Below are 27,166 nucleotides of genomic sequence, written 5' to 3'. Positions count from 1 at the left end.
GCCCGGCTTGCTTGAATCCTGATGGTGCAATGAGCAAGGGACTCACATCTGAGTATACCCTTCCACGCTTATGGTGGACAAAATGAATTAGAAAAGGGGGTGGTGATGAACAGAGTGCCTGAATTAAGCAGACCACTCTTACCCAGTCCAAAGATCAGGGCTTGATCCATCACCGTTTTTTAGCTCACTGCACCATCCCAGCTCAGAACTTGGCTATATGCAAATTAGTCTGTTCCTGTCCCAGTGCATGATGGGAACAGGGCAAACCAAACTACCAAGCCAATTCTTGTACTGGGAAGGAAACAAGCTTCCGGGGACTGGTTTCTGCCATTTCAGGCGTCGTCGGCCCGGCTTGCTTGAATCCTGATGGTGCAATGAGCAAGGGACTCACATCTGAGTATACCCTTCCACGCTTATGGTGGACAAAATGAATTAGAAAAGGGGGTGATGATGAACAGAGTGCCTGAATTAAGCAGACCACTCTTACCCAGTCCAAAGATCAGGGCTTGATCCATCACCGTTTTTTAGCTCACTGCACCATCCCAGCTCAGAACTTGGCTATATGCAAATTAGTCTGTTCCTGTCCCAGTGCATGATGAGAACAGGGCAAACCAAACTACCAAGCCAATTCTTGTACTGGGAAGGAAACAAGCTTCCGGGGACCGGTTTCTGCCATTTCAGGCGTCGTCGGCCCGGCTTGCTTGAATCCTGATGGTGCAATGAGCAAGGGACTCACATCTGAGTATACCCTTCCACGCTTATGGTGGACAAAATGAATTAGAAAAGGGGGTGGTGATGAACAGAGTGCCTGAATTAAGCAAACCACTCTTACCCAGTCCAAAGATCAGGGCTTGATCCATCACCGTTTTTTAGCTCACTGCACCATCCCAGCTCAGAACTTGGCTATATGCAAATTAGTCTGTTCCTGTCCCAGTGCATGATGGGAACAGGGCAAACCAAACTACCAAGCCAATTCTTGTACTGGGAAGGAAACAAGCTTCCGGGGACCGGTTTCTGCCATTTCAGGCGTCGTTGGCCCGGCTTGCTTGAATCCTGATGGTGCAATGAGCAAGGGACTCACATCTGAGTATACCCTTCCACGCTTATGGTGGACAAAATGAATTAGAAAAGGGGGTGGTGATGAACAGAGTGCCTGAATTAAGCAGACCACTCTTACCCAGTCCAAAGATCAGGGCTTGATCCATCACCGTTTTTTAGCTCACTGCACCATCCCAGCTCAGAACTTGGCTATATGCAAATTAGTCTGTTCCTGTCCCAGTGCATGATGGGAACAGGGCAAACGAAACTACCAAGCCAATTCTTGTACTGGGAAGGAAACAAGCTTCCGGGGACCGGTTTCTGCCATTTCAGGCGTCGTCGGCCCGGCTTGCTTGAATCCTGATGGTGCAATGAGCAAGGGACTCACATCTGAGTATACCCTTCCACGCTTATGGTGGACAAAATGAATTAGAAAAGGGGGTGGTGATGAACAGAGTGCCTGAATTAAGCAGACCACTCTTACCCAGTCCAAAGATCAGGGCTTGATCCATCACCGTTTTTTAGCTCACTGCACCATCCCAGCTCAGAACTTGGCTATATGCAAATTAGTCTGTTCCTGTCCCAGTGCATGATGGGAACAGGGCAAACGAAACTACCAAGCCAATTCTTGTACTGGGAAGGAAACAAGCTTCCGGGGACCGGTTTCTGCCATTTCAGGCGTCGTCGGCCCGGCTTGCTTGAATCCTGATGGTGCAATGAGCAAGGAACTCACATCTGAGTATACCCTTCCACGCTTATGGCGGACAAAATGAATTAGAAAAGGGGGTGGTGATGAACAGAGTGCCTGAATTAAGCAGACCACTCTTACCCAGTCCAAAGATCAGGGCTTGATCCATCACCGTTTTTTAGCTCAGTGCACCATCCCAGCTCAGAACTTGGCTATATGCAAATTAGTCTGTTCCTGTCCCAGTGCATGATGGGAACAGGGCAAACGAAACTACCAAGCCAATTCTTGTACTGGGAAGGAAACAAGCTTCCGGGGACCGGTTTCTGCCATTTCAGGCGTCGTCGGCCCGGCTTGCTTGAATCCTGATGGTGCAATGAGCAAGGGACTCATATCTGAGTATACCCTTCCACGCTTATGGTGGACAAAATGAATTAGAAAAGGGGGTGGTGATGAACAGAGTGCCTGAATTAAGCAGACCACTCTTACCCAGTCCAAAGATCAGGGCTTGATCCATCACCGTTTTTTAGCTCACTGCACCATCCCAGCTCAGAACTTGGCTATATGCAAATTAGTCTGTTCCTGTCCCAGTGCATGATGGGAACAGGGCAAACGAAACTACCAAGCCAATTCTTGTACTGGGAAGGAAACAAGCTTCCGGGGACCGGTTTCTGCCATTTCAGGCGTCGTCGGCCCGGCTTGCTTGAATCCTGATGGTGCAATGAGCAAGGGACTCACATCTGAGTATACCCTTCCACGCTTATGGTGGACAAAATGAATTAGAAAAGGGGGTGGTGATGAACAGAGTGCCTGAATTAAGCAGACCACTCTTACCCAGTCCAAAGATCAGGGCTTGATCCATCACCGTTTTTTAGCTCACTGCACCATCCCAGCTCAGAACTTGGCTATATGCAAATTAGTCTGTTCCTGTCCCAGTGCATGATGGGAACAGGGCAAACCAAACTACCAAGCCAATTCTTGTACTGGGAAGGAAACAAGCTTCCGGGGACCGGTTTCTGCCATTTCAGGCGTCGTCGGCCCGGCTTGCTTGAATCCTGATGGTGCAATGAGCAAGGGACTCACATCTGAGTATACCCTTCCACGCTTATGGTGGACAAAATGAATTAGAAAAGGGGGTGGTGATGAACAGAGTGCCTGAATTAAGCAAACCACTCTTACCCAGTCCAAAGATCAGGGCTTGATCCATCACCGTTTTTTAGCTCACTGCACCATCCCAGCTCAGAACTTGGCTATATGCAAATTAGTCTGTTCCTGTCCCAGTGCATGATGGGAACAGGGCAAACCAAACTACCAAGCCAATTCTTGTACTGGGGAGGAAACAAGCTTCCGGGGACCGGTTTCTGCCATTTCAGGCGTCGTCGGCCCGGCTAGCTTGAATCCTGATGGTGCAATGAGCAAGGGACTCACATCTGAGTATACCCTTCCACGCTTATGGTGGACAAAATGAATTAGAAAAGGGGGTGGTGATGAACAGAGTGCCTGAATTAAGCAGACCACTCTTACCCAGTCCAAAGATCAGGGCTTGATCCATCACCGTTTTTTAGCTCACTGCACCATCCCAGCTCAGAACTTGGCTATATGCAAATTAGTCTGTTCCTGTCCCAGTGCATGATGGGAACAGGGCAAACGAAACTACCAAGCCAATTCTTGTACTGGGAAGGAAACAAGCTTCCGGGGACCGGTTTCTGCCATTTCAGGCGTCGTCGGCCCGGCTTGCTTGAATCCTGATGGTGCAATGAGCAAGGAACTCACATCTGAGTATACCCTTCCACGCTTATGGTGGACAAAATGAATTAGAAAAGGGGGTGGTGATGAACAGAGTGCCTGAATTAAGCAGACCACTCTTACCCAGTCCAAAGATCAGGGCTTGATCCATCACCGTTTTTTAGCTCAGTGCACCATCCCAGCTCAGAACTTGGCTATATGCAAATTAGTCTGTTCCTGTCCCAGTGCATGATGGGAACAGGGCAAACGAAACTACCAAGCCAATTCTTGTACTGGGAAGGAAACAAGCTTCCGGGGACCGGTTTCTGCCATTTCAGGCGTCGTCGGCCCGGCTTGCTTGAATCCTGATGGTGCAATGAGCAAGGGACTCATATCTGAGTATACCCTTCCACGCTTATGGTGGACAAAATGAATTAGAAAAGGGGGTGGTGATGAACAGAGTGCCTGAATTAAGCAGACCACTCTTACCCAGTCCAAAGATCAGGGCTTGATCCATCACCGTTTTTTAGCTCACTGCACCATCCCAGCTCAGAACTTGGCTATATGCAAATTAGTCTGTTCCTGTCCCAGTGCATGATGGGAACAGGGCAAACCAAACTACCAAGCCAATTCTTGTACTGGGAAGGAAACAAGCTTCCGGGGACCGGTTTCTGCCATTTCAGGCGTCGTCGGCCCGGCTTGCTTGAATCCTGATGGTGCAATGAGCAAGGGACTCACATCTGAGTATACCCTTCCACGCTTATGGTGGACAAAATGAATTAGAAAAGGGGGTGGTGATGAACAGAGTGCCTGAATTAAGCAGACCACTCTTACCCAGTCCAAAGATCAGGGCTTGATCCATCACCGTTTTTTAGCTCACTGCACCATCCCAGCTCAGAACTTGGCTATATGCAAATTAGTCTCTTCCTGTCCCAGTGCATGATGGGAACAGGGCAAACCAAACTACCAAGCCAATTCTTGTACTGGGAAGGAAACAAGCTTCCGGGGACCGGTTTCTGCCATTTCAGGCGTCGTCGGCCCGGCTTGCTTGAATCCTGATGGTGCAATGAGCAAGGGACTCACATCTGAGTATACCCTTCCACGCTTATGGTGGACAAAATGAATTAGAAAAGGGGGTGGTGATGAACAGAGTGCCTGAATTAAGCAAACCACTCTTACCCAGTCCAAAGATCAGGGCTTGATCCATCACCGTTTTTTAGCTCACTGCACCATCCCAGCTCAGAACTTGGCTATATGCAAATTAGTCTGTTCCTGTCCCAGTGCATGATGGGAACAGGGCAAACCAAACTACCAAGCCAATTCTTGTACTGGGGAGGAAACAAGCTTCCGGGGACCGGTTTCTGCCATTTCAGGCGTCGTCGGCCCGGCTAGCTTGAATCCTGATGGTGCAATGAGCAAGGGACTCACATCTGAGTATACCCTTCCATGCTTATGGTGGACAAAATGAATTAGAAAAGGGGGTGGTGATGAACAGAGTGCCTGACTTAAGCAGACCACTCTTACCCAATCCAAAGATCAGGGCTTGATCCATCACCGTTTTTTAGCTCACTGCACCATCCCAGCTCAGAACTTGGCTATATGCAAATTAGTCTGTTCCTGTCCCAGTGCATGATGGAAACAGGGCAAACCAAACTACCAAGCCAATTCTTGTACTGGGAAGGAAACAAGCTTCCGGGGACGACGAGGCTGAAATGCCAGAAACCGGTCCCCGGTAGCTTGTCTCCTTTCTGGTGAAGAATTGGCTTGGTAGTTTGGTCTGCCCTGTTCCCATGATGCACTGGGCCAGGGACAGACTAATTTGCATATAGCCAGGTTCTGAGCTGGGATGGGGCAGTGAGCTAAATAACGGTGATGGATCAAGCCCTGATCTTTGGACTGGGTAAGAGTGGTCTGCTTAATTCAGACACTCTGTTCATCACCACCCCCTTTTCTGAATCGTTTTTGGCCACTATAGGTGTGGCAGGGTATACTCAGACATGAGTCCCTTGCTCACTGCTCCATCAGGATTCAAGCAAGCCGGGCCGACGAGGCTGAAATGCCAGAAACCGGTCCCCGGTAGCTTGTCTCCTTTCTGGTGAAGAATTGGCTTGGTAGTTTGGTCTGCCCTGTTCCCATGATGCACTGGGCCAGGGACAGACTAATTTGCATATAGCCAGGTTCTGAGCTGGGATGGGGCAGTGAGCTAAATAACGGTGATGGATCAAGCCCTGATCTTTGGACTGGGTAAGAGTGGTCTGCTTAATTCAGACACTCTGTTCATCACCACCCCCTTTTCTGAATCGTTTTTGGCCACTATAGGTGTGGCAGGGTATACTCAGACATGAGTCCCTTGCTCACTGCTCCATCAGGATTCAAGCAAGCCGGGCCGACGAGGCTGAAATGCCAGAAACCGGTCCCCGGTAGCTTGTCTCCTTTCTGGTGAAGAATTGGCTTGGCAGTTTGGTCTGCCCTGTTCCCATGATGCACTGGGCCAGGGACAGACTAATTTGCATATAGCCAGGTTCTGAGCTGGGATGGGGCAGTGAGCTAAAAAACAGTGATGGATCAAGCCGTGATCTTTGGACTGGGTAAGAGTGGTCTGCTTAATTCAGACACTCTGTTCATCACCACCCCCTTTTCTGAATCGTTTTTGGCCACTATAGGTGTGGCAGGGTATACTCAGACATGAGTCCCTTGCTCACTGCTCCATCAGGATTCAAGCAAGCCGGGCCGACGAGGCTGAAATGCCAGAAACCGGTCCCCGGTAGCTTGTCTCCTTTCTGGAGAAGAATTGGCTTGGTAGTTTGGTCTGCCCTGTTCCCATGATGCACTGGGCCAGGGACAGACTAATTTGCATATAGCCAGGTTCTGAGCTGGGATGGGGCAGTGAGCTAAATAACGGTGATGGATCAAGCCCTGATCTTTGGACTGGGTAAGAGTGGTCTGCTTAATTCAGACACTCTGTTCATCACCACCCCCTTTTCTGATTCGTTTTTGGCCACTATAGGTGTGGCAGGGTATACTCAGACATGAGTCCCTTGCTCACTGCTCCATCAGGATTCAAGCAAGCCGGGCCGACGTTGCTGAAATGCCAGAAACCGGTCCCCGGTAGCTTGTCTCCTTTCTGGTGAAGAATTGGCTTGGTAGTTTGGTCTGCCCTGTTCCCATGATGCACTGGGCCAGGGACAGACTAATTTGCATATAGCCAGGTTCTGAGCTGGGATGGGGCAGTGAGCTAAATAACGGTGATGGATCAAACCCTGATCTTTGGACTGGGTAAGAGTGGTCTGCTTAATTCAGACACTCTGTTCATCACCACCCCCTTTTCTGAATCGTTTTTGGCCACTATATGTGTGGCAGGGTATACTCAGACATGAGTCCCTTGCTCACTGCTCCATCAGGATTCAAGCAAGCCGGGCCGACGAGGCTGAAATGCCAGAAACCGGTCCCCGGTAGCTTGTCTCCTTTCTGGTGAAGAATTGGCTTGGTAGTTTGGTCTGCCCTGTTCCCATGATGCACTGGGCCAGGGACAGACTAATTTGCATATAGCCAGGTTCTGAGCTGGGATGGGGCAGTGAGCTAAATAACGGTGATGGATCAAGCCCTGATCTTTGGAGTGGGTAAGAGTGGTCTGCTTAATTCAGACACTCTGTTCATCACCACCCCCTTTTCTGAATCGTTTTTGGCCACTATAGGTGTGGCAGGGTATACTCAGACATGAGTCCCTTGCTCACTGCTCCATCAGGATTCAAGCAAGCCGGGCCCACGAGGCTGAAATGCCAGAAACCGGTCCCCGGTAGCTTGTCTCCTTTCTGGAGAAGAATTGGCTTGGTAGTTTGGTCTGCCCTGTTCCCATGATGCACTGGGCCAGGGACAGACTAATTTGCATATAGCCAGGTTCTGAGCTGGGATGGGGCAGTGAGCTAAATAACGGTGATGGATCAAGCCCTGATCTTTGGACTGGGTAAGAGTGGTCTGCTTAATTCAGACACTCTGTTTATCACCACCCCCTTTTCTGAATCAATAAATGCTTAACACTACCCTCTGATAAACCATTACTGCTCGCCCACACTACCACAAATAGAGAGTAAGGTATTATCTACTTTTACCTCTGTTAGCCTTTGGGGATCCCCTGAACTCTGTGCACACTATATCTTACTTTGGTATAGTAAATAGAGAGCCAGCTGCCTACATTCAGTTTTACTGATTTCTACAGATAAATGCAAACAGAAAACCATTTATTTTCTTGTCTGTATTTATTTTTAAATGTGGATCAACACGGAAATTAGGTTGCTTTTGAGGGGGAACAGCGTTTACTACGCAACTTTTACAACGCTATGCCTTTATGACGCAACTTTTACAACGCAAGTTGTTACAACGACTTGCGCTGGGGGGCGCTCCAGGATAGGGAATAGTTTAATTTTAATTTACTATCCAACTCCTTCCCTACTATCCACGGGGACTGGAGTTGGAATAGTAAATTAAACTATTCACTATCCAGCACCCCCCAACGCAAGTCGTTGTAACGACTTGCGTTGTAAAAGTTGCGTCGTAAAGGCATGCGTTGTAAATGCATGCGTAGTAGCGACATACGTCCTTTTTGAGTGATTCTGCCATGACTGACACGTCAATAGCTGTATGGATTGATGTGCAAGGGTGTTAAAAAAAGAGAAAAGAATTTTAGTAAAAAGGCTTAACCAGCAGTAGATATGCAAAAGGTTGATAATGAAATGTGCATATTTCCAAATAAGTGCATTGAAAGTATCTTCTGCAGGTGTTCATATCATTGAAACCTGGCAGGCATTCCAGCATGAGCGAATATTTATTGGTTGAATAAAATTGGAAATATACTAGTTTCAGCTTCATTTTTTCACAAAACCCAAAATAAATATGGACAAATACAGATGGAAATGTCAAGAAAATACATATCATAAAACTAGGAGGCCTAATAATAACATACTAATCTTGAAAAGGTTTCTGCTTGAGGCTCCGAAAATTCTTGAATCAGCTCTGCAATACAAGGCCATAAAGTGAATATTAATTACCGGTGGTGCTGGTGAAAAGTTGGTCACGTGTCAACCCCAGACAAGGAGGTGATATTTAACTTGGCATCAAGGTTGGACTTGTTCAGAAAATCCCGGGCACTAAAATAAAGGTGGGCCCAGGGCTTTAAGTGGACCGGGTCTCATATGGTCTGAGCACCAGCAGTTTTTTAAAGGAGGCCTCGAAACGGTCTCTATCAGGCTCGTTTTGTGCCCTGGCAGGCAGTACATTTTTTTCTGGACTGCCGTGACAGCAAGCACACCATGTGCGCGTGCTCACACTGCTCACTTCTCACTAGTGGAGAAGTTATGGCATGGCGTCATGCCAGGTGAGCATTGTAGGGCAAGGGAAACCCTTTAAAGAGAGACCTTTTCTCTCCGGATTTCCCTTCTCTTTTTGAAACTCAGGTGCAGCAACATTGTTGTGGTGTCACCAGGGCTTTAAGTGGAAGCTTTTTCAATATTCTATACAAGCCATACTTGCTGCTTATTTATTTTAGGCAACTAACAACCATTGACAAAGCCAATAGACCTAACTTGTTGTAGGTATGATGTTACTTGTATCATATAGCTGGATGTAATTACATAAATAGCAAAATACAAATCGGGAGGCACAGATTTTTAGCTGGTGTATTTAAGCCACGCCCATAAGTACTTTGGCCAGGCCCCTTTGAGAGCCCCCCTAGTTTTTTCACCCCACTTAAACCCTGGGTGAGCCTCGCTTGTAACTCAGACAGCTAAAAAAGGTGCCCATGTTTGCGAATGTGGGCAGTTTTGAATGTATAAAGACACATGTATACGTCTTTGGGAATGTATGGAAGGTTGCATGGATTTGAGCTTGTTCAAGGCAAGGTTTGTTTTAATATCAGTGAAATTAACAGTAAAAAGCATCCCCATAAACAGTCAAAAAACCGGCCCGTACACGGACTTTCAGGCCAGCCCATCTGGCACTGCCTGAGTACCCGATAGGCCAGTCTGACCGGACCCTGTTTGGCCAGAGAGCTCCGCCATACTCCACAACAAGAGATCCAGTAGACTGAAAGGCAGGTTGTTTGGGAACCAAACAATGTTGTCATGACTCGTCATGACTTGTGTCTGGCCTCTCCTTCCTTTACCGTGAATCATACCTGGGCTCTGCTGCCTTCCCCATGACACATGCGTGCCTGTGTTCTCCATCCCTAACATGATTCGTGCCTTAGCTTTCTTTTACCTACAGTGATTCATCCTGGAGTGTGACTCTCCCTGCTTAGTATGGTGTCTCCCTACCACCACATCCCACTCCTAGCTCTATCTGACACATTCGGGTGAAGTACGCGCTTTATAAAAATGCATGAAATAACCTAAAATAAAAAAAAATGGGCTTGTCCACGGTTTGAATACCCCCCCCCCCCTGAAAAGGACTGCGTTACAGGGGTCGGTCTCCGTAAAACCCTTACCCTGGACCATGAACCCTTTATTATCCCAATACTTTAGGGAAGGCCTTGTTCCCCCATAGAGCCTTTTAGGTACTCTCCCGTGGCTCACGCCAGGTGTACCTTCCAAGGCCTAGCAGTCGGTTGCCAGGGGAGACAGCAGTCGGCGACCATCTGTCGCCATAGCAGCCAGACAGCCAATCACATTGTCCGCTCGCGCCCCTCCTCCTTCCTCATGCTTTGGCATGGGGAGTAGGAGGAGCCGTCACGTGACGTCAAGACCTAGGTGCGCGGGAGCGTGCGCATGCGCGCTGCTGGTGGCCCTGGGAGCCAGAGTTACAGCGACCGGGGAAAGGGGTTAAGGGAGCAGACGGTCCGCACGCAGACCGGAAGTGCCGGGGGCGCGCTGGCGGGGGCGGGGAGCGCGCGCTTCCCGGAGGCAGCAGAAGACCATAGAGAGAATCTGGGGCAGCTAGAGCGGCGTACACGGAGGGAAGATGGCGGCTGCGGCGGTGGAGGCCGCACCGCTCCGTAGCTGAGCGGAGTCCGTAGCCCACAGGAGGATGAGCCTGCTGTGCGCACAGTATCTCCGGTAAGTAATTCTTGAAGTCCACGTTAGTAAATATAATTGTGTTAGTGGAGGTGTGTATGGCGGGGCCCAAAATCAACATCCTGACACAGGGAAGGCATAAGAGGGTACCTGCAGGTGCTAAAGACCTTGTGGGCGAGAACTCTTTGTATTAGACATGAAATGCCAAATGATGGTCCAGAAAGATAAGATCGCGGTACTCTTCCTGACACAAATCCAAAGGGGCTGTGTACCTAAGGAGAGGCATTGGGTGCTTTAGAGATCTAGTGGGAATGTGAGGTGGGAGGGCTAGGTTGCCAGTCTGGTATATGGTATGATAGACAATACTAGTTTAAAGGTAGTGCGTGCTTGGTGGGAGTGATCCAGCGCTCTCACCAAAATATTGCACAAATGACACTATCTACTACCACAAAACTTACACTACAACACTAGGCCCATAACAACAATAGAGCGCTTGAATCATGAGGCGATAAGATCTAAATATAGTTGTTTAAACCATCTGCAATAATCAAGACCAGCTTGTCATTTTAGAAAGTTTATTTTAACACATCTATAAAAACTTAGGTTTTGGTATTTTATTAAACAAGCATTAGAAAATGTCATAAAGAAAGATTTATTCAGTATTAATAAAAAGAGCATAAATCAAGAATTATTATTCATTAGCAGGAATAAGTAAAATTAAGCATTTCCCAAAATCCTAACTATATCTCTGTCTCTACCCTCATCTCCTAGTAATAAAGTAATTAATAAAAACTCCTGTCCTCACGTGTAAAGTCCATCAGCATAACATCGTCCTCCAGATTTCTCGAGCGTAAGCCAACTATGTGTTCTCTGAACCTATTCTTATACCCTAAATTGAGCTGAGCTAACTATTTTTCACATTCCAGCAGACGAATTCTAGTTCTCCATTGGCTGAGCCACCTCGTACCACAGTAAACTGTGACACCTCCTTCTTGCATGCCCGGGCAAATTCACTTGTCCATTGTTCATTTAGAAGTCTTGGCAGTTCTCCTTAGACTGCTACATTTTGTAGCGACAGCTTCCTTTTTAACCTTGAGCTAGTCAGCTCTGAACTCCCGTGGCACGTTAGCAAACGTTAGCAAATTTCTCCAAAAAGTCATCTTTTTAGCAGTTCATTCCAAAACCTTTCAAAATAAAAGCTCAGAGGCCTTTTCCATCCTTCTTGGAATTATTTTCACTTGAGCCATTTTCATCATTAGGCCTCTTTCAGAAAGCGTCAATTTTCTGCGCCACTGTCCCTGCGCCACTTTTAAAAGGGTACTAATTTTCCTGCAGCCATCTCTAAGCTTCATTTGTAAAACTATTATATAAACAAACACAAAGAATAATTAATGAAAGAAATACAGTTTGTTCTGTTGCCTCCCATCATTGCTAATAATTAACCCATTAGTCTAAATTACCTAGCAGTAAAGCACAAATAAAGCAGCATTTTATATCTACCAGTCTTCATAATCCATAAAGCCTTATGTGCACCTAGAATAGTAGAAATGACATCACATAGACAAGGGAAGCAAAATAAGCACATGCCATTATTTCAAAAACAGCTGCTATTAGTTATGACATGACAATAGACAAAATTAATTTATTATTTTCCACATACTTGAGAATGCAACATAATGCACATTTATGAGCACACATGTTAGTTTCCCACGTGTTCTGTGAAAATGCAACTTTAAACTAGGTTGAATTATTATACACACAGCACAAGTTGTTAGCATTATTAATTTATTTATGGAAGTGTGACTTCACGGGTTTAAACAGAATTCTGTTTTCTATCCCGCTCCATCAACTCCCTCATCTGGTGATTAACAAATCACCACACCAGCACCCAAAAATTTAGCAAAGATTTTATCTAAGATGAACATGATTCAATTTCACCTGTGTTAGTATTTCTAAAGACTTATCTCATCAGTTTATCTACAATTCTCATATTGAGTTTTAAGAAACCCCTCCAGTTCTATTTCATTCTCTTGTGTATCATACAACTAAGCTTCAATAAATGTGTTGCAAAAACTATAATTAATAAAATGTCAGTACTATACTATGTTTGTCTTGACTAGCTGAAACTTTGCTTGTCCTATTGACCTTAAACTTCTCTTTGTTAATTTCTAAAAGAACAATAACAACCTAAATTAACCAAAGCAGAATTATATTTGCATTAAGCTTGCAAATAAAAATAAAACAAAAATTTTAAAAATTTTACCTAAATTTTCTAAAAATTTCTAACACCCCCCTTTTTCAAATTTTTTTTTTTTTTTTTTTTTATACTCTTTAAACCTTCTAACAGTTTTTCTTCGACCTAATGTCACAAATTAATTTTTCAGCTAACAGAATTTCTTCGACCTTGTGTCACCTAACAAGATTTCTTCAGCCTTATGCCAAAAAAAACAGAAAACCTAAAATTTAACAAGTATGTACTTCAACCATTGTCACTATTCTCTTCAATCTTTTCCTGACTGTAATCCATTACAGGTATCACTTCCATTTTCTTTCCTGCCTCACTTTTCTTTTCAGAATCTTTTTGACTTGATATCTCATCAATCTGCTTCTTTGATCTGTATCTCAATTTGAATTTTAGGCCTTCATTTTCTCCTGGCCATTCATCACTTTTTCTTGGTAATTTCTTCTTTTGCTTGGTCACATTACATTCTGTTCTCCAAGCTCCTTTTCTGAATTTTCTTATTTCAGAATCTTCATCACTTTCATCAGTTTCAGTGTCAGATATTTTCATTCTGGACTCAGGTACTTCTTTACTCAGCAGCTTCACTCCGTTAGGAACGTCATCTTTGTAGCTGGTACTTGGCAATTCATTTTCTTCTTCAATTACCTTCAACTTCCCAGTTTCAGAATTCTTGTTCCTGCTTTCAGAGCTACTCTTCTGCTTTTCAATACTCTCCTGGTCTTGAATCACAATCTGATCATATTCTTCTTCTGCTTCTTTTTCTGGCAGATTTCCATCATTTTCTGAGTCTTCTGTCACAACTTTCAAGTCTTCTTCAATCAAGGCTTGTTTTCTCTTCATGTTCTCCAGATGTCGACCAACTTGTCGATCTTCAAGATCTGGATTCTCTTCAGGCTCTTCTTCAGAATCTGAATCATCAATTGTGACACTATCCTCATCAGGATTTTCAGGTGTAGATACACGAAAAGTATGGCCAGTGTCAATCCACCTCTTCAGTCTTTTGCACTTCTCTGCATTTGTTGTGACAAGACTGACTAGCCTCCTTTTCTGCCACCTTGGCACTAGAGAATTTCTTTTTAGACGAACCTTTTTCCTGATCCTTTTACCTGGTAACAAATCAAGTACTTGCTCTTTTTCTCTTGTTTGCACTTCAGTTTCATCTTCATCAAACACAGAAATCATTTCATCTGATAAATTCCTACAGTTCTCCAAATTGATGCCATCATTGATAGTCATCATTCTCTTCTCTGGTATGAATGTCTGTCTCATGACCTTGTCCATCATTATCTCACGTGAACTTAAATCTGTCTTTTTATCAGTAGTATTTCTCAGAAACATCAAAACAAGTGAAAGAACATCTGTCCACTTTGTACCTGCAGCTAGGCACATTTTTGCATCTTTGTCTTTTATAGTAACATTCTCATGCTCCTCAACATCTAAAAATTCTAGTTTATCTGCACAATGGAGCAATCTGTTTTCAATATGTCTTCTGTTATCTGATAACTTTGCAACAGTAATTTCATCATGACGCATCTGAAATGTTTCAAACCATTTTGTAATCAAACAGTAAATCACAAAAATGTAGCACAGTTTGTCATTCAGTGACATCTCACAGAAATCCATTTGTAATCTGTTCAACGAACCACTTTCCTGTAATTCAGTTCCCAATCTCATAATTGTTCTCTTAATTGTGTTCGCTTGCTGATATGACAGACACCTCTGGTAAAGAAATTCTGCAATTTTATAGTACATTCTGTCCATGTCAGTAATCATGCTATTTGGTAAAACTACTCTATCATCTTTGTGTGACAAAATCTCATCCTCATCTCGCTGTATAAAATCTGTTCTCAACCATGTGTTTCTCAACCATGTGTTATTCTCCTCATGAGTTGCATCATCTTGTAACTTTTTGACTCCTTGCCATGTTTCAACTACGGATGTTAGTATTAGTGAACTCAAAGCATGTTCATCATTCATTTTGTATGCTGCACATATCACGACAGCAAACCTTTCTGCCAATTGTATATCAATCAATCTTTTAATTAAATTTGCATTTCTGAAAAGTGAACCTGCAGAAGTCAATGTTTTAATCTGTTTATCAATTGCGTCCTTCATTTTAATGTCTTCACTCAAAAGAACATTATTTTTATTCCAACATTCTGGAAGTGCATTTAATCTTTTTGGACTGTTTTCCTGTTCTTTATTTAATCCTGTATCTGTTTTGTCTGACTGTTCATTAACAAAAATTTGTAATGGCAATGAAGCCATGTCATTCTGCTGAACCATTACCTGTCGCTGTATTTGTAGCTCTTCATTCAGCTTATTTATTTCAATCTCCTTTTTCTTTGAGCATAATTCTGACTCATCAGGCTGTATTAATTCAATTAGGTCAATGTCAGACTTCTCACTTACCAGAACTGAAGTCATCTCTGTTTCTCGCTCGGTTGCAATCCCTACTAATTCAATTTCAAGTACAATAGAATAAACCTTTTCAGTTAATGGGACCTTTAAAATTGCGGAATTAATTTCATCTTTTCTAAGTACAGGAACTATCTCTGTTTCCATAATTTTCATGGACTCCTTCAAATCATTTGATGAATTTACATAATCAGGAATATTAATTCCAGATGTACCAATCATTTCATCATGTTTTTCAATTGCATTAATTTTAGTAAAATTCTGAACTGGCACTTTATCAATCTGATCTGACACTTTTGGCGTTACATCAATCTGCTCTGGGGGTCTTCTTGAATTTCTGTTCTGATCCATATTTACAACATCGATTTTACACTGATCTCTATTTTCTACTCTGACACCTTTATTATTTATTTTCACTAATTTTGGAATCTTTAATTTATTCTCACATTTAGCTACAACCTTTTTCATTTTCTTATATAAGGAAGACATTTTATTTAATTATTTTGGTAAATGTACTCTCTAAATTTGCCTTGCAGCGTTTGCTGATCAATTAATTAATTAAATACTATCAGGTGTAGAAAACTTTATAATTTGGTCAATTTAATATATCTCCTAATTTACCTGTATCATTAATTATAATTAACCTGGAAAGAAAAATATCAATTTGCAAAAACAGTAGCAACGCAAAATTTTATTTTATAACAGTAAATATCAACATATAATCTCATGTGTTTTAAATGTACTTATTTTTCACTTACACACCTTCTGCAACATATACCTGTGAAAAAGAAAACCTAATTTGCCTTAATTTACATAAAATTGTTTTGCTTGTAAATAACCTTTACCCCTTCTTATTAATTTATTTAAACCAATAATTTAATTTGACTTGTAAATCAAAAATCACCAAATTTGATACAATGTTGCTAATATTGCCCAATCTTGTTTTTTTTTCTTTGATGGGCTCTACAACTATACTTGTATTACTAATGTCAGCTGCAAATGCTTTATTGACAACTTATATCCCCTGTATTACTTATTAATTGATAGCAAAATGTGTTGTGGTAAATATCAAGAAATTAATAAAAACGAAGTTTTGGGCATTAATAGCGTGGAAAATTTAAATCCTTGACAAAAAGTAAACAATATATATCAATACGAGTGTTTAGTCCAATCAGCATGTGGCTGCACAGTGTTCAGCCAACCAGAATGCCCACCAAGTCTTGACCAATCCAGTCGCGGTCTCTCTATGACACTACGTCGTCTGAGCCAATCATAATAATGTTCTTTTCTAGCAACAGCAAACAGACCTCCCTCAACCAAGCCTCCTAATGGAGAAATTAAGATTTAGGAAGTATAGCACAATCTTACTATCACTTTAGGGCCAGCGCCCATCACAATAGCCAGCGCACAACAAAACACGAAGCTCAGGGCAATTAGGAATAATTCTAGACCTCGCCCAGACTTGGAACCACACACGGAGCTTCGCCCAATCAGAGCGCAGCTCCCCTGACTAGGACTAAAAGCGAAGCCTCGCCCAATAGCTCACGAGCCTCCTCAACCAATAAGGTCGCGGCCCCTGTATGACGCTGCGCGTCAACAGCCAATGGGTGCGCGGCCTTTCTATGACGCGCCGGAACTTCCACAAATCACAGCGCTGTCCCTTCGTGAATATTTCAAAGTCTGCACAAGTATTTCAAAGCCTGGCAAAGTTACAGAAAAGATGTTACGCGCAATCGTTTTATTTTATTTATCATGCATTCACTCGCCCACTTCAGTCATAACACCCCTCTCTACTGAAAACAGCAGTACCTTTACATCAATGGAAACCAAAGCGGACACTTTATTTTACTCGAGGACTTTTGCAAAATTTACAGGCAATAATTATGCACATTAGTTTACCCTAACGCCACTATTCTAAATAAAGAACTGCTATTAACAAATTACAATGCAGCTCAGTTCTGATGCTGCGCGTCGCTAGCCAATGAGTGCACAGGCTTTCAGTGACGCTGCGCGTCAATAACCAATCAGTGTACTGTTTTTGTGCTGACGCGACGGACCTAATTTAATTACAGCGCGGCCCTCCTCGTAATTATTACAGTATCGAGGGAGGCTAGCAGGCTAAAAGAATACAGCGTATTAATACGCAAAGGCCTTTTCAGAACCCCGCTCGACGAGAGCGCGGCTCCCCCTTGCAACAGTCTCCAGACAACACACGGAGCTCTGCCCAATCAGAGCGCGGCTCCGTGCATGACGCGTCGGTGTTCCAACCAATGGCAGCGCGGCGGCTGACGCAAGCAGCCGCTGCAGCTGGCAGCTCTCCCCTTCGCCTCTCGCTCGGCAAACAGCCCCTCCCTCACAAAATGTATTTACTATGGAGCGCTCTAAGTTCTTCTTTTGATATCAACGTTTGGGAAAATTATTTTTTAAAATAAAACGGGCATTTATTTAGTGGACGCTTGTTAAGACCAAATTTCTCATTATAAGACACTCCAGTCACTTCAATTAATCGGAGTGTTGTGACACGTTTGATTGCTTGACAGCAGTTTTTCTTATTCTTTAAGGAACGTGTATACTACACGCATCTATGTTTATTTCAGCAGTATTATTGAAATAAAGGGAACAAAAGTAAACGTTTAGCTTGTTACAGCATAACGACACCTCAGCCAATCAGGGGGCAGTTTTTCATATACAATGCTGACGCTCTAGCCAATCCGAGCGCGGCAATTCTGACGTAGGCAGCTGCTGCAGCTGCAGGCTCTCTCCTCACACGTTCTCACTCACAAAACCAGCCCCTCCCTTACAATTTTCGATCGGGGCACATTTTAATGGATTTAAACTACGGAGAACGATTTATTATTACAATTAAAGCGAGGAATGTTTATAAATTTAATTCTGATCACTTTTTACTTACTTAAATTTGTTTAACAACGTTGAATACCTTAATTATAGCCTAATTAACACAGAACATTCTAAAATGCTCCTGAATGTTTTAAAATAGCACAGTTCACCTTTTTATACTTTTCAACTATGCTTGAACACTTTTGATTTGAATTTTATTAGCGTGCAGAGCTTTTAAATGTATTTAAACACTGCACATCATCATAAAAGTCTTAGAATGGTACAGACTTTATCCTGAACTTTCCTAAGTACCTTAAAATTACTTTTGGTACATTTTAGTGAATATTTAAAACGAAACACATCTGTCTGCTTCTCTAATTAGGATAGTTTACATACATTCAAGTATCCACACTTCGGAATAGACGGCGCTATTCACACTAAGGATAATTTCCATTTGCCAGTAGAGCAACTCTTACTCTACCCTTCTAACACGTAAGAATATGAACTCATTTTGCTCTGAACCCACCGCGAAGTGAAAGTTCTAAGAGTTCCACTTGAACATACCTTACAAAACAATCACGCACTTTCACACTGAAAATTCCCTAACTTCAGTCACACATGAAATCCGTACAGGACTCTCACCTGTTTATAGAAATCATGCACCGTTAGCAAAATAACACCGTTATCCGTACAGGGCTCTCACCTGTTTATAGATATAAAACATGTACCCGTACAGGACTCTAACCTGTTTATAGATAATCATGCACCGACATTACCCTGCCCTTCACTCAAGCTTGAATATAACTAATACTCTTATCACAGTGAGTTTTATGGAAGGCGCTTTGTCCCTATTCTCATGCTGCTCTAATTTCTTAGAAAACCCTCACTATACAAGATTCACACCTAGCCCTAAAACTGTGTTGCACGGCGACAACACTGTATTGCACGGCGACAATACTTCTGGTACACGGCGATACCAACAGTGATACTCGGCGATATCACAGAAACAGATCAGATATTCTGCATGACTACCTTCTCATCACACAGTTTTTGTACCGGTACACACATAGCACAAAATAAACAAACTCAACATGTGTTAAAACTTAATCCTATGAATTTACCAACATATATGTATCATGCATGTAACATGTATGTCAAAAACAACATATATAAACCGTCCGATGGCTACCAGAAATTGATCCAGCGCTCTCACCAAAATATTGCACAAATGACACTATCTACTACCACAAAACTTACACTACAACACTAGGCCCATAACAACAATAGAGCGCTTGAATCATGAGGCGATAAGATCTAAATATAGTTGTTTAAACCATCTGCAATAATCAAGACCAGCTTGTCATTTTAGAAAGTTTATTTTAACACATCTATAAAAACTTAGGTTTTGGTATTTTATTAAACAAGCATTAGAAAATGTCATAAAGAAAGATTTATTCAGTATTAATAAAAAGAGCATAAATCAAGAATTATTATTCATTAGCAGGAATAAGTAAAATTAAGCATTTCCCAAAATCCTAACTATATCTCTGTCTCTACCCTCATCTCCTAGTAATAAAGTAATTAATAAAAACTCCTGTCCTCACGTGTAAAGTCCATCAGCATAACATCGTCCTCCAGATTTCTCGAGCGTAAGCCAACTATGTGTTCTCTGAACCTATTCTTATACCCTAAATTGAGCTGAGCTAACTATTTTTCACATTCCAGCAGACGAATTCTAGTTCTCCATTGGCTGAGCCACCTCGTACCACAGTAAACTGTGACACCTCCTTCTTGCATGCCCGGGCAAATTCACTTGTCCATTGTTCATTTAGAAGTCTTGGCAGTTCTCCTTAGACTGCTACATTTTGTAGCGACAGCTTCCTTTTTAACCTTGAGCTAGTCAGCTCTGAACTCCCGTGGCACGTTAGCAAACGTTAGCAAATTTCTCCAAAAAGTCATCTTTTTAGCAGTTCATTCCAAAACCTTTCAAAATAAAAGCTCAGAGGCCTTTTCCATCCTTCTTGGAATTATTTTCACTTGAGCCATTTTCATCATTAGGCCTCTTTCAGAAAGCGTCAATTTTCTGCGCCACTGTCCCTGCGCCACTTTTAAAAGGGTACTAATTTTCCTGCAGCCATCTCTAAGCTTCATTTGTAAAACTATTATATAAACAAACACAAAGAATAATTAATGAAAGAAATACAGTTTGTTCTGTTGCCTCCCATCATTGCTAATAATTAACCCATTAGTCTAAATTACCTAGCAGTAAAGCACAAATAAAGCAGCATTTTATATCTACCAGTCTTCATAATCCATAAAGCCTTATGTGCACCTAGAATAGTAGAAATGACATCACATAGACAAGGGAAGCAAAATAAGCACATGCCATTATTTCAAAAACAGCTGCTATTAGTTATGACATGACAATAGACAAAATTAATTTATTATTTTCCACATACTTGAGAATGCAACATAATGCACATTTATGAGCACACATGTTAGTTTCCCACGTGTTCTGTGAAAATGCAACTTTAAACTAGGTTGAATTATTATACACACAGCACAAGTTTGTTAGCATTATTAATTTATTTATGGAAGTGTGACTTCACGGGTTTAAACAGAATTCTGTTTTCTATCCCGCTCCATCAGGAGCACATCGGGGAGAACGGGTAAATGTGAGCCAAGGAGTGTAGATTATAGCCCACTTGAACCATGCGATCTGTTCTAGACGAAGGTGTTCTGCTGGGGGCGGCATGAGAGGTGATGGTCCATTGAAACTGGGAAAGAGTGCTGGTCGGGGACTCCGGCTGCGACAGCAAGGACCGGGTCCTCTGGCTGGCAGTGGCCTGATGCGTCGGGCTTGCTTGACAGAAAGGCTGGCAGATTGAGCGAGTCTGGCTGTCAGCAGACTTGTTGAAAAGATGAGACTGTGAGGTGGCGTCCGAGCTGGTGAAGCTGGCAAGCCAATTGTGTACTCTGATTGTTTAAGCCTATGCAAACAACCTCAAGTCCAAGACTGAATTTCTTGCCCTTAGATATTCGCATTTGATGTCTTTACTCGGCATATCCAACGTGGAACCCATGTCTGCTCGAGATACTAACGCGGTCAACTTTTATTCTCTAACCAATAGACCATGAAAAAGTACAAGGAACAAGATTTGTGAACTATTCAAAGTCTGTGATGGATAACGACAGCTGAACTAAATCTTTAAACTACGAAATCTGCATATGTTGTCTAAATGAATGTTGAGTGTTAAACTTTCTGTTTTAATGTGATGCGAGGTTTACTTTTCAATATTGATGCCTAGCATAATACTCGTTTTACGTTGTTCGACCACCCCCCTGTTACCGCCAGTTGTCTGTCTAGTATTCACCCACGCTAGATTCCTTCTCCCACATGTGCACACTACCTTTAAAAGATGTGCGTGCATCTGTTCCTCTGTTGCCCCAGCTTTCTTTTATTTTTCCACCTCCCTTCTTACGCGTATATTTCTCAATGGCACGATAATTCCAAGGAGTAGAGGGTGATAAATGATTAACTGCGTCATTGTCCAAACCCTAAGCTAGTTTGCCCAATAGAAATGTATGAATCTGGGCACACAAACAACGCAATTTATTCCCCCCCCCACTGATATTCTGGCTATTTGCTAAAGGTAAATGTGTTTTATCATCTCTCTGAGTAACCTGTTTTTTTATGTGAGTAGCTAGAGAGGAAAATTGAGGGTGAAGCGAGATTTTTGATACATGTGGCCAAGAGGTTGGCAGAGATGGTGAGAGAGATCAAAGAAGGGTAGACATTCATGGTAGCAGAGGCTGAATGACTGCAGAGAGCAGCAGAACTGATCAAAACCATACGTTATTAGCCAGTTTGACTTTACAAGCTGAAAGGAAGAAGACAATGGGTAGCAGAGGCAAAACAGAGTAGGAGGTTGACTTATGGTGATGGGAACTTGTTCGCTTGCTGCCACATAAATAACAGGTGTTACAGCTCAATTCAGCGGTACTAAGTGAGTCACACCTTGCAGTACAATGTGACAAAGCGGACAATGTGATTGGCTGTTTTGATGCATTGGTGTGCTGACATATCATTTTGTTGCCCTTTTTGTATATTAGATTGGCAGTCATAACTAATTGCAGATTGCTATATGCAATGTCATTCAAGCTACGCTACCTGTACAAAGGGATTATATTCTTTATAGTGTAAACCATTGTGCAACATGACATCAACCAGGTTACGGGTATGGCTGATTTATATGGAAACCTATCACTTCATATACCTGCATGTTTTTAATCTCCTGAGGACGTGGAAAAGGGTAACCAGGAACTTAAAGTTGGTGACATTACAGGGGCACATCGTGCTGAAATTCAGTAAACCGCCTTGGTTTGCTGTTTGTAGGATGCTTTTTACTTTTTGAGGGCAAAGATCATGATACTGCACCCTTCATTAGCTCCATAGACAATTTCTGCCAGTTTGAACAGTGAAAAACAAAGGAGTTGTGTCGCCAAGTAAAGCTTTGTTTCTTGTCTGTTTTTGTACATAATCTTTATAGATGTTAAATGCAGTGTCCTCCATATGTAATTATAATACCCGATGTAGCCATAACCAATGCTTGAGATTGATCATTGAGAGAGTACTATTGTGTTGCCCCCTCTGTTATGTTAGAGACCATTGGAGGAATAAAGTGGTTCAGAATCAGTTGTCAAACCACGTTTCGTCTTCATTTAAACTTTTTGAATATGTCCTCTGTAGGCTTAGGAATAAGCCGTTACATCTTTCACATGACTGATAGTGCACATTTTTAGGAGAGGGAGAAGGAGCATATGCCTACTTTAAGAGTTAAAATCTATTATGGGCGGTAGAGGGTAGAACTTTATAGCAGTAAATGTTGTATTTGGATGATGATGCTGTCTTTGCACCATAAGTGTATGTGGCACATTTGAACATAAGTGTGGAAAACCCCATAAATACTATTTATTTTTTTCACTTGCTTTGTTTTTTTTTAAGACTCGTAAAAGCTAGACGTTGTTTGTAGCCTTTTTAAATTTCACTGCACATCGGCAGAACTATTTGCCTCACTCTGATGCACAAATTACCAGAAGATACCCATTAGAAGAACTTAAAGAAACAATGTACTTGCATCCAATTTCCACTCCAACCAAATTTGCTATCACGGGACATTAGGAAAACACATATAAGCAATTTGATCATTAATATTTCGTAAATCAATCCATAAAAATATTACGGGCAAACCAAACAGTGTACCTTAATATGCAACATAAATATTACAATCAACTATACAACATATGTAAATAAAAACAATACATATAGTTGAAAACAAGGAAGAGGAAAAATATCTATGAAAACAATTTTTTCAGAAGAATTGCACTCCCACTAAGGGTGTCATTGGGTATATTTGGATATGAACAATGACATATTCTAATTGTCCAAGTACTGTGGATTGTTTGTCAAAACTGTCGGCGTGTTTCACTGTCTTTATTGGGATTTGCTCCTCCCAAACGAATATCTATACAAACATATTAACATAACATCTTAAACAAACAAGTATATATAAATACAATCTTTAAACAACGCAAAAAGACACCAATAAAGACAATATCCTTAACTAAGACATGCCCATATAAAATTATGGTTGTGGGACAAATACATTATCATACCTTCAACCAACAAGTGTCATTCTTAGGATCAACATCCATTCACCCGTGTCCCTTCCACACCCTCATGTAACCATTCATATCACCACACCCAAGTTATTGAGATTGTTACCTTTTCAACAAGCATTGGGAATGCAACAGGTCTCGCCTTTGTTTAAGTTAAAGCCGCTTGCTTTGCTAATGGTGTTGTATTATAGTTTTGCATTATTTAGTGTTTGTGTTATGTTGTGGGAGCAAGCTGTTAGAATTGTTTTTGTTAGCTGTGTAGTAGTTTAAAGCATAGCGTTAGTAGGAGAAGAGCTGTGTTTAATATTTGTAAAGGAGAATGATTAGAAGAATAGCATGAGGGTTAATGAAGTATAGTGAGGAGTAGAATATAATGAGGCAAAAGAAAGATGCAAGGGGAGAGCATATAGGGAGAAGGAAGAGAGTGTTGAGGAGATTAGCATTATTTTGAATGAAGGATAGTGTGGAGAGCAGTATGATGCCTAATGAAGGATAGAAAACCAGTCGATTACAGCCAATCAAGTTCTAGAGTTGCAATCAAAAGGACCTTTTAAACCCCACATCAAGGTTTACTGGTTCAATGTCTTATTGAGCTCTTCTCAAACCTGGCACAACACCCCCCACACACTCGGCCCCCCCACACACTCGGCCCCCCCACACACTCGGCCCCCCCACACACTCGGCCCCCCCACACACTCGGCCCCCCCACACACTCGGCCCCCCCACACACTCGGCCCCCCCACACACTCGGCCGCCCCACACACTCGGCCCCCCCCCACACACTCGGCCCCCCCCACACACTCGGGCCCCCCCCCACACACTCGGCCCCCCCACACACTCGGCCCCCCCACACACTCGGCCCCCCCACACACACTCGGGCCCCCCCACACACTCGGCCCCCCCCACACACTCGGCCCCCCCCACACACTCGGCCCCCCCCACACACTCGGCCCCCCTCCCACACACTCGGCCCCCCTCCCACACACTCGGCCCCCCTCCCACACACTCGGCCCCCCTCCCACACACTCGGCCCCCCTCCCACACACTCGGCCCCCCTCCCACACACTCGGCCCCCCTCCCACACACTCGGCCCCCCTCCCACACACTCGGCCCCCCTCCCACACACTCGGCCCCCCTCCCACACACTCGGCCCCCCTCCCACACACTCTGGCCCCCCTCCCACACACTCTGGCCCCCCTCCCACACACTCTGGCCCCCCTCCCACACACTCTGGCCCCCCTCCCACACACTCTGGCCCCCCTCCCACACACTCTGGCCCCCCTCCCACACACTCTGGCCCCCCTCCCACACACTCTGGCCCCCCTCCCACACACTCTGGCCCCCCTCCCACACACTCTGGCCCCCCTCCCACACACTCTGGCCCCCCTCCCACACACTCTGGCCCCCCTCCCACACACTCTGGCCCCCCTCCCACACACTCTGGCCCCCCTCCCACACACTCTGGCCCCCCTCCCACACACTCTGGCCCCCCTCCCACACACTCTGGCCCCCCTCCCACACAGACTCCCCCCCCCACACAGACTCCCCCCCCCACACAGACTCCCCCCCCCCACACAGACTCCCCCCCCCACACAGACTCCCCCCCCACACAGACTCCCCCCCCCACACAGACTCCCCCCCCCACACAGACTCCCCCCCCCACACAGACTCCCCCCCCCACACAGACTCCCCCCCCCACACAGACTCCCCCCCCCCACACAGACTCCCCCCCCCACACAGACTACTCCCCCCCCACACAGACTACTCCCCCCCCACACAGACTACTCCCCCCCCACACAGACCCCCCCCCCCCCCCCCCCACACACACACAGCTATGTGGCTTCTTTGCAGATAGTTAATCTGCATACTGAGTAGGCACGTGTGGGGGATAGTACATTGGTCTGTTCTTCCTTTTTTTTAAAAAAAAATTGTATTCTTTAAGCATCGTAGCATGCACCATTTCTGGGTCCACGCGGTATTGTTGTATGTGGGTGTGTGAAGGGTGGTCAAATGGAACGTGTAAAATTCGTTTTAATTGCATTTGTTCACTTAATGGACATGATGGTATTTTTTTCTTTTGATTTATTGTGATAATGCTTGTTGGTGTGTAGCATTTTTTTAGGTCTTGCCTGGCGTTGCAGCGCGAAAGCGCTGTCGCAGCCAGACCTGTTGTTGTTGTTGTAGTGACCGGTGCACACGCCGAGTTTTGTCTGTGGACGCGCTTCTCGCGCACACACAGCCCCTGCTTCCGCTTGGCTCACATGCAGTAATGGCGCGCGCACACACACCCACCCAGGCCCCCTGCACACACAGCACCCCCCCCCCCGGTGCGCTTACCTCGAGTCCTCAGCTCTGCTTGTTAACGGATATCATTTGTCCACAATGCTAACACTTTCATGACGCACAACCACCAATGCCACAGCTAAACATGTTCAAGGGAGTCGTCTGAGTGAGGGCGGTACTGCTTATTTGTGTACGGCGATCTAGGATTGGAGCATCGGGTCACCTTAGCCAACCCCAATGCGCTGCATAGAATTTCGAAACACTGATTGGCTTTGGAGTCAACACGTTCCTCTGTCCAAACAGTCCACAGGCAGCCGATAGGTGCAGCCCAGTTTTGAGCCGGCTGGGCTGGGCTCGATGTGTGCCTGGCCTGTCAGTCATGGACCGGAAAGTGATAGCCTTCATTCAACCAGACCGACCAGGTTATGTGACTGTTGCTTCCTAACGTCTAGAAGGAAAAAGACTAAAGATAAGGAACGAGAACGAGCGGCTGAGTGCTGCTAGAACTGTCTCCTTACAGTGTCAGTCTGTTGTTGACGACTAGCAGCCGGACGCTCGCATTGGCTGCTACCCAAGCTCCTGGAGTTCAAGCCAGGCCAGTGACTGCCTTGCAGGGTCCTGCAAGATGTTGGGGTGGCAGTTCAGTAAGCGCGTGGAATTGCTGGCGTTTACTGACCCTAGATATTCATTTTTTTTTTTTTTTTTTTTTTTTAACGTGAAACTGGTTCGAGTAGCACCCTGCTGTCACACTGACTACTACCTGGCATGCCACTTTAAAGGCATGGCTGACTGCGCAGGCCCCTTATGTACGCGATTAAGCAATGACACCCTTGCACAGGTTGCATTCTGCATGTTGCCCAAAACCCGGTGAGGCTTCGGTGTTGTACATAATTAAGCAGAAGTACGTACAGTTACAAATAAATTATCCAGCTCTCTTGTCTCTTCCATTTCTGTAATAAATTGGCATTCTTTTGCATGACAAAAGTTACAGAGCCCTGTGCTGCCCTTTTTCTTTTGTTGCAGATGTATTTGATTTTAGAATAGAAAATTAGGTAAGCGTTTGATAGTATTTTAATATTTTGCCAAATGGAAAAAATTGTCTTCGCTCTTTTAATTTTGACTTGCAGTCAACCATGAGTTTTAGTAAACCATGTGGTTAAAAGCAAATATATAAAGTAGATCGTGGAATTATATACAGAACTTATGATAGGTGATCACTTCAGTAAATGGTGTTAGCGAAAGTTAGACCTGGAA

At 43.9% G+C, this 27,166-nt stretch overlaps 1 protein-coding gene across 3 annotated transcripts in view; it reads left to right on the top strand.

The window, feature by feature from the left end:
• The first annotated feature begins 10,176 nt into the window (after window positions 1-10,176).
• The window catches only part of SMG7 (SMG7 nonsense mediated mRNA decay factor), a 484,004-nt gene continuing 467,014 nt past the window's right edge, over window positions 10,177-27,166 (top strand). For all 3 annotated transcript variants that reach the window (XM_078643137.1, XM_078643126.1, XM_078643118.1), the window contains exon 1: window positions 10,177-10,494. In XM_078643137.1, the coding sequence (XP_078499263.1) occupies window positions 10,466-10,494 (29 nt within the window). In that variant the 5' untranslated portion in view covers window positions 10,177-10,465. The remainder of the gene's footprint in view (window positions 10,495-27,166) is intronic.

The sequence above is a fragment of the Lissotriton helveticus genome, chromosome 1_1, assembly GCF_964261635.1.
Source record: "Lissotriton helveticus chromosome 1_1, aLisHel1.1, whole genome shotgun sequence".
In the NCBI taxonomy this organism is placed as follows: Eukaryota; Metazoa; Chordata; class Amphibia; order Caudata; family Salamandridae; genus Lissotriton; species Lissotriton helveticus.
Note: the sequence above shows the minus strand (reverse complement) of the source record. Positions and strands in the feature narration are given on the sequence as shown.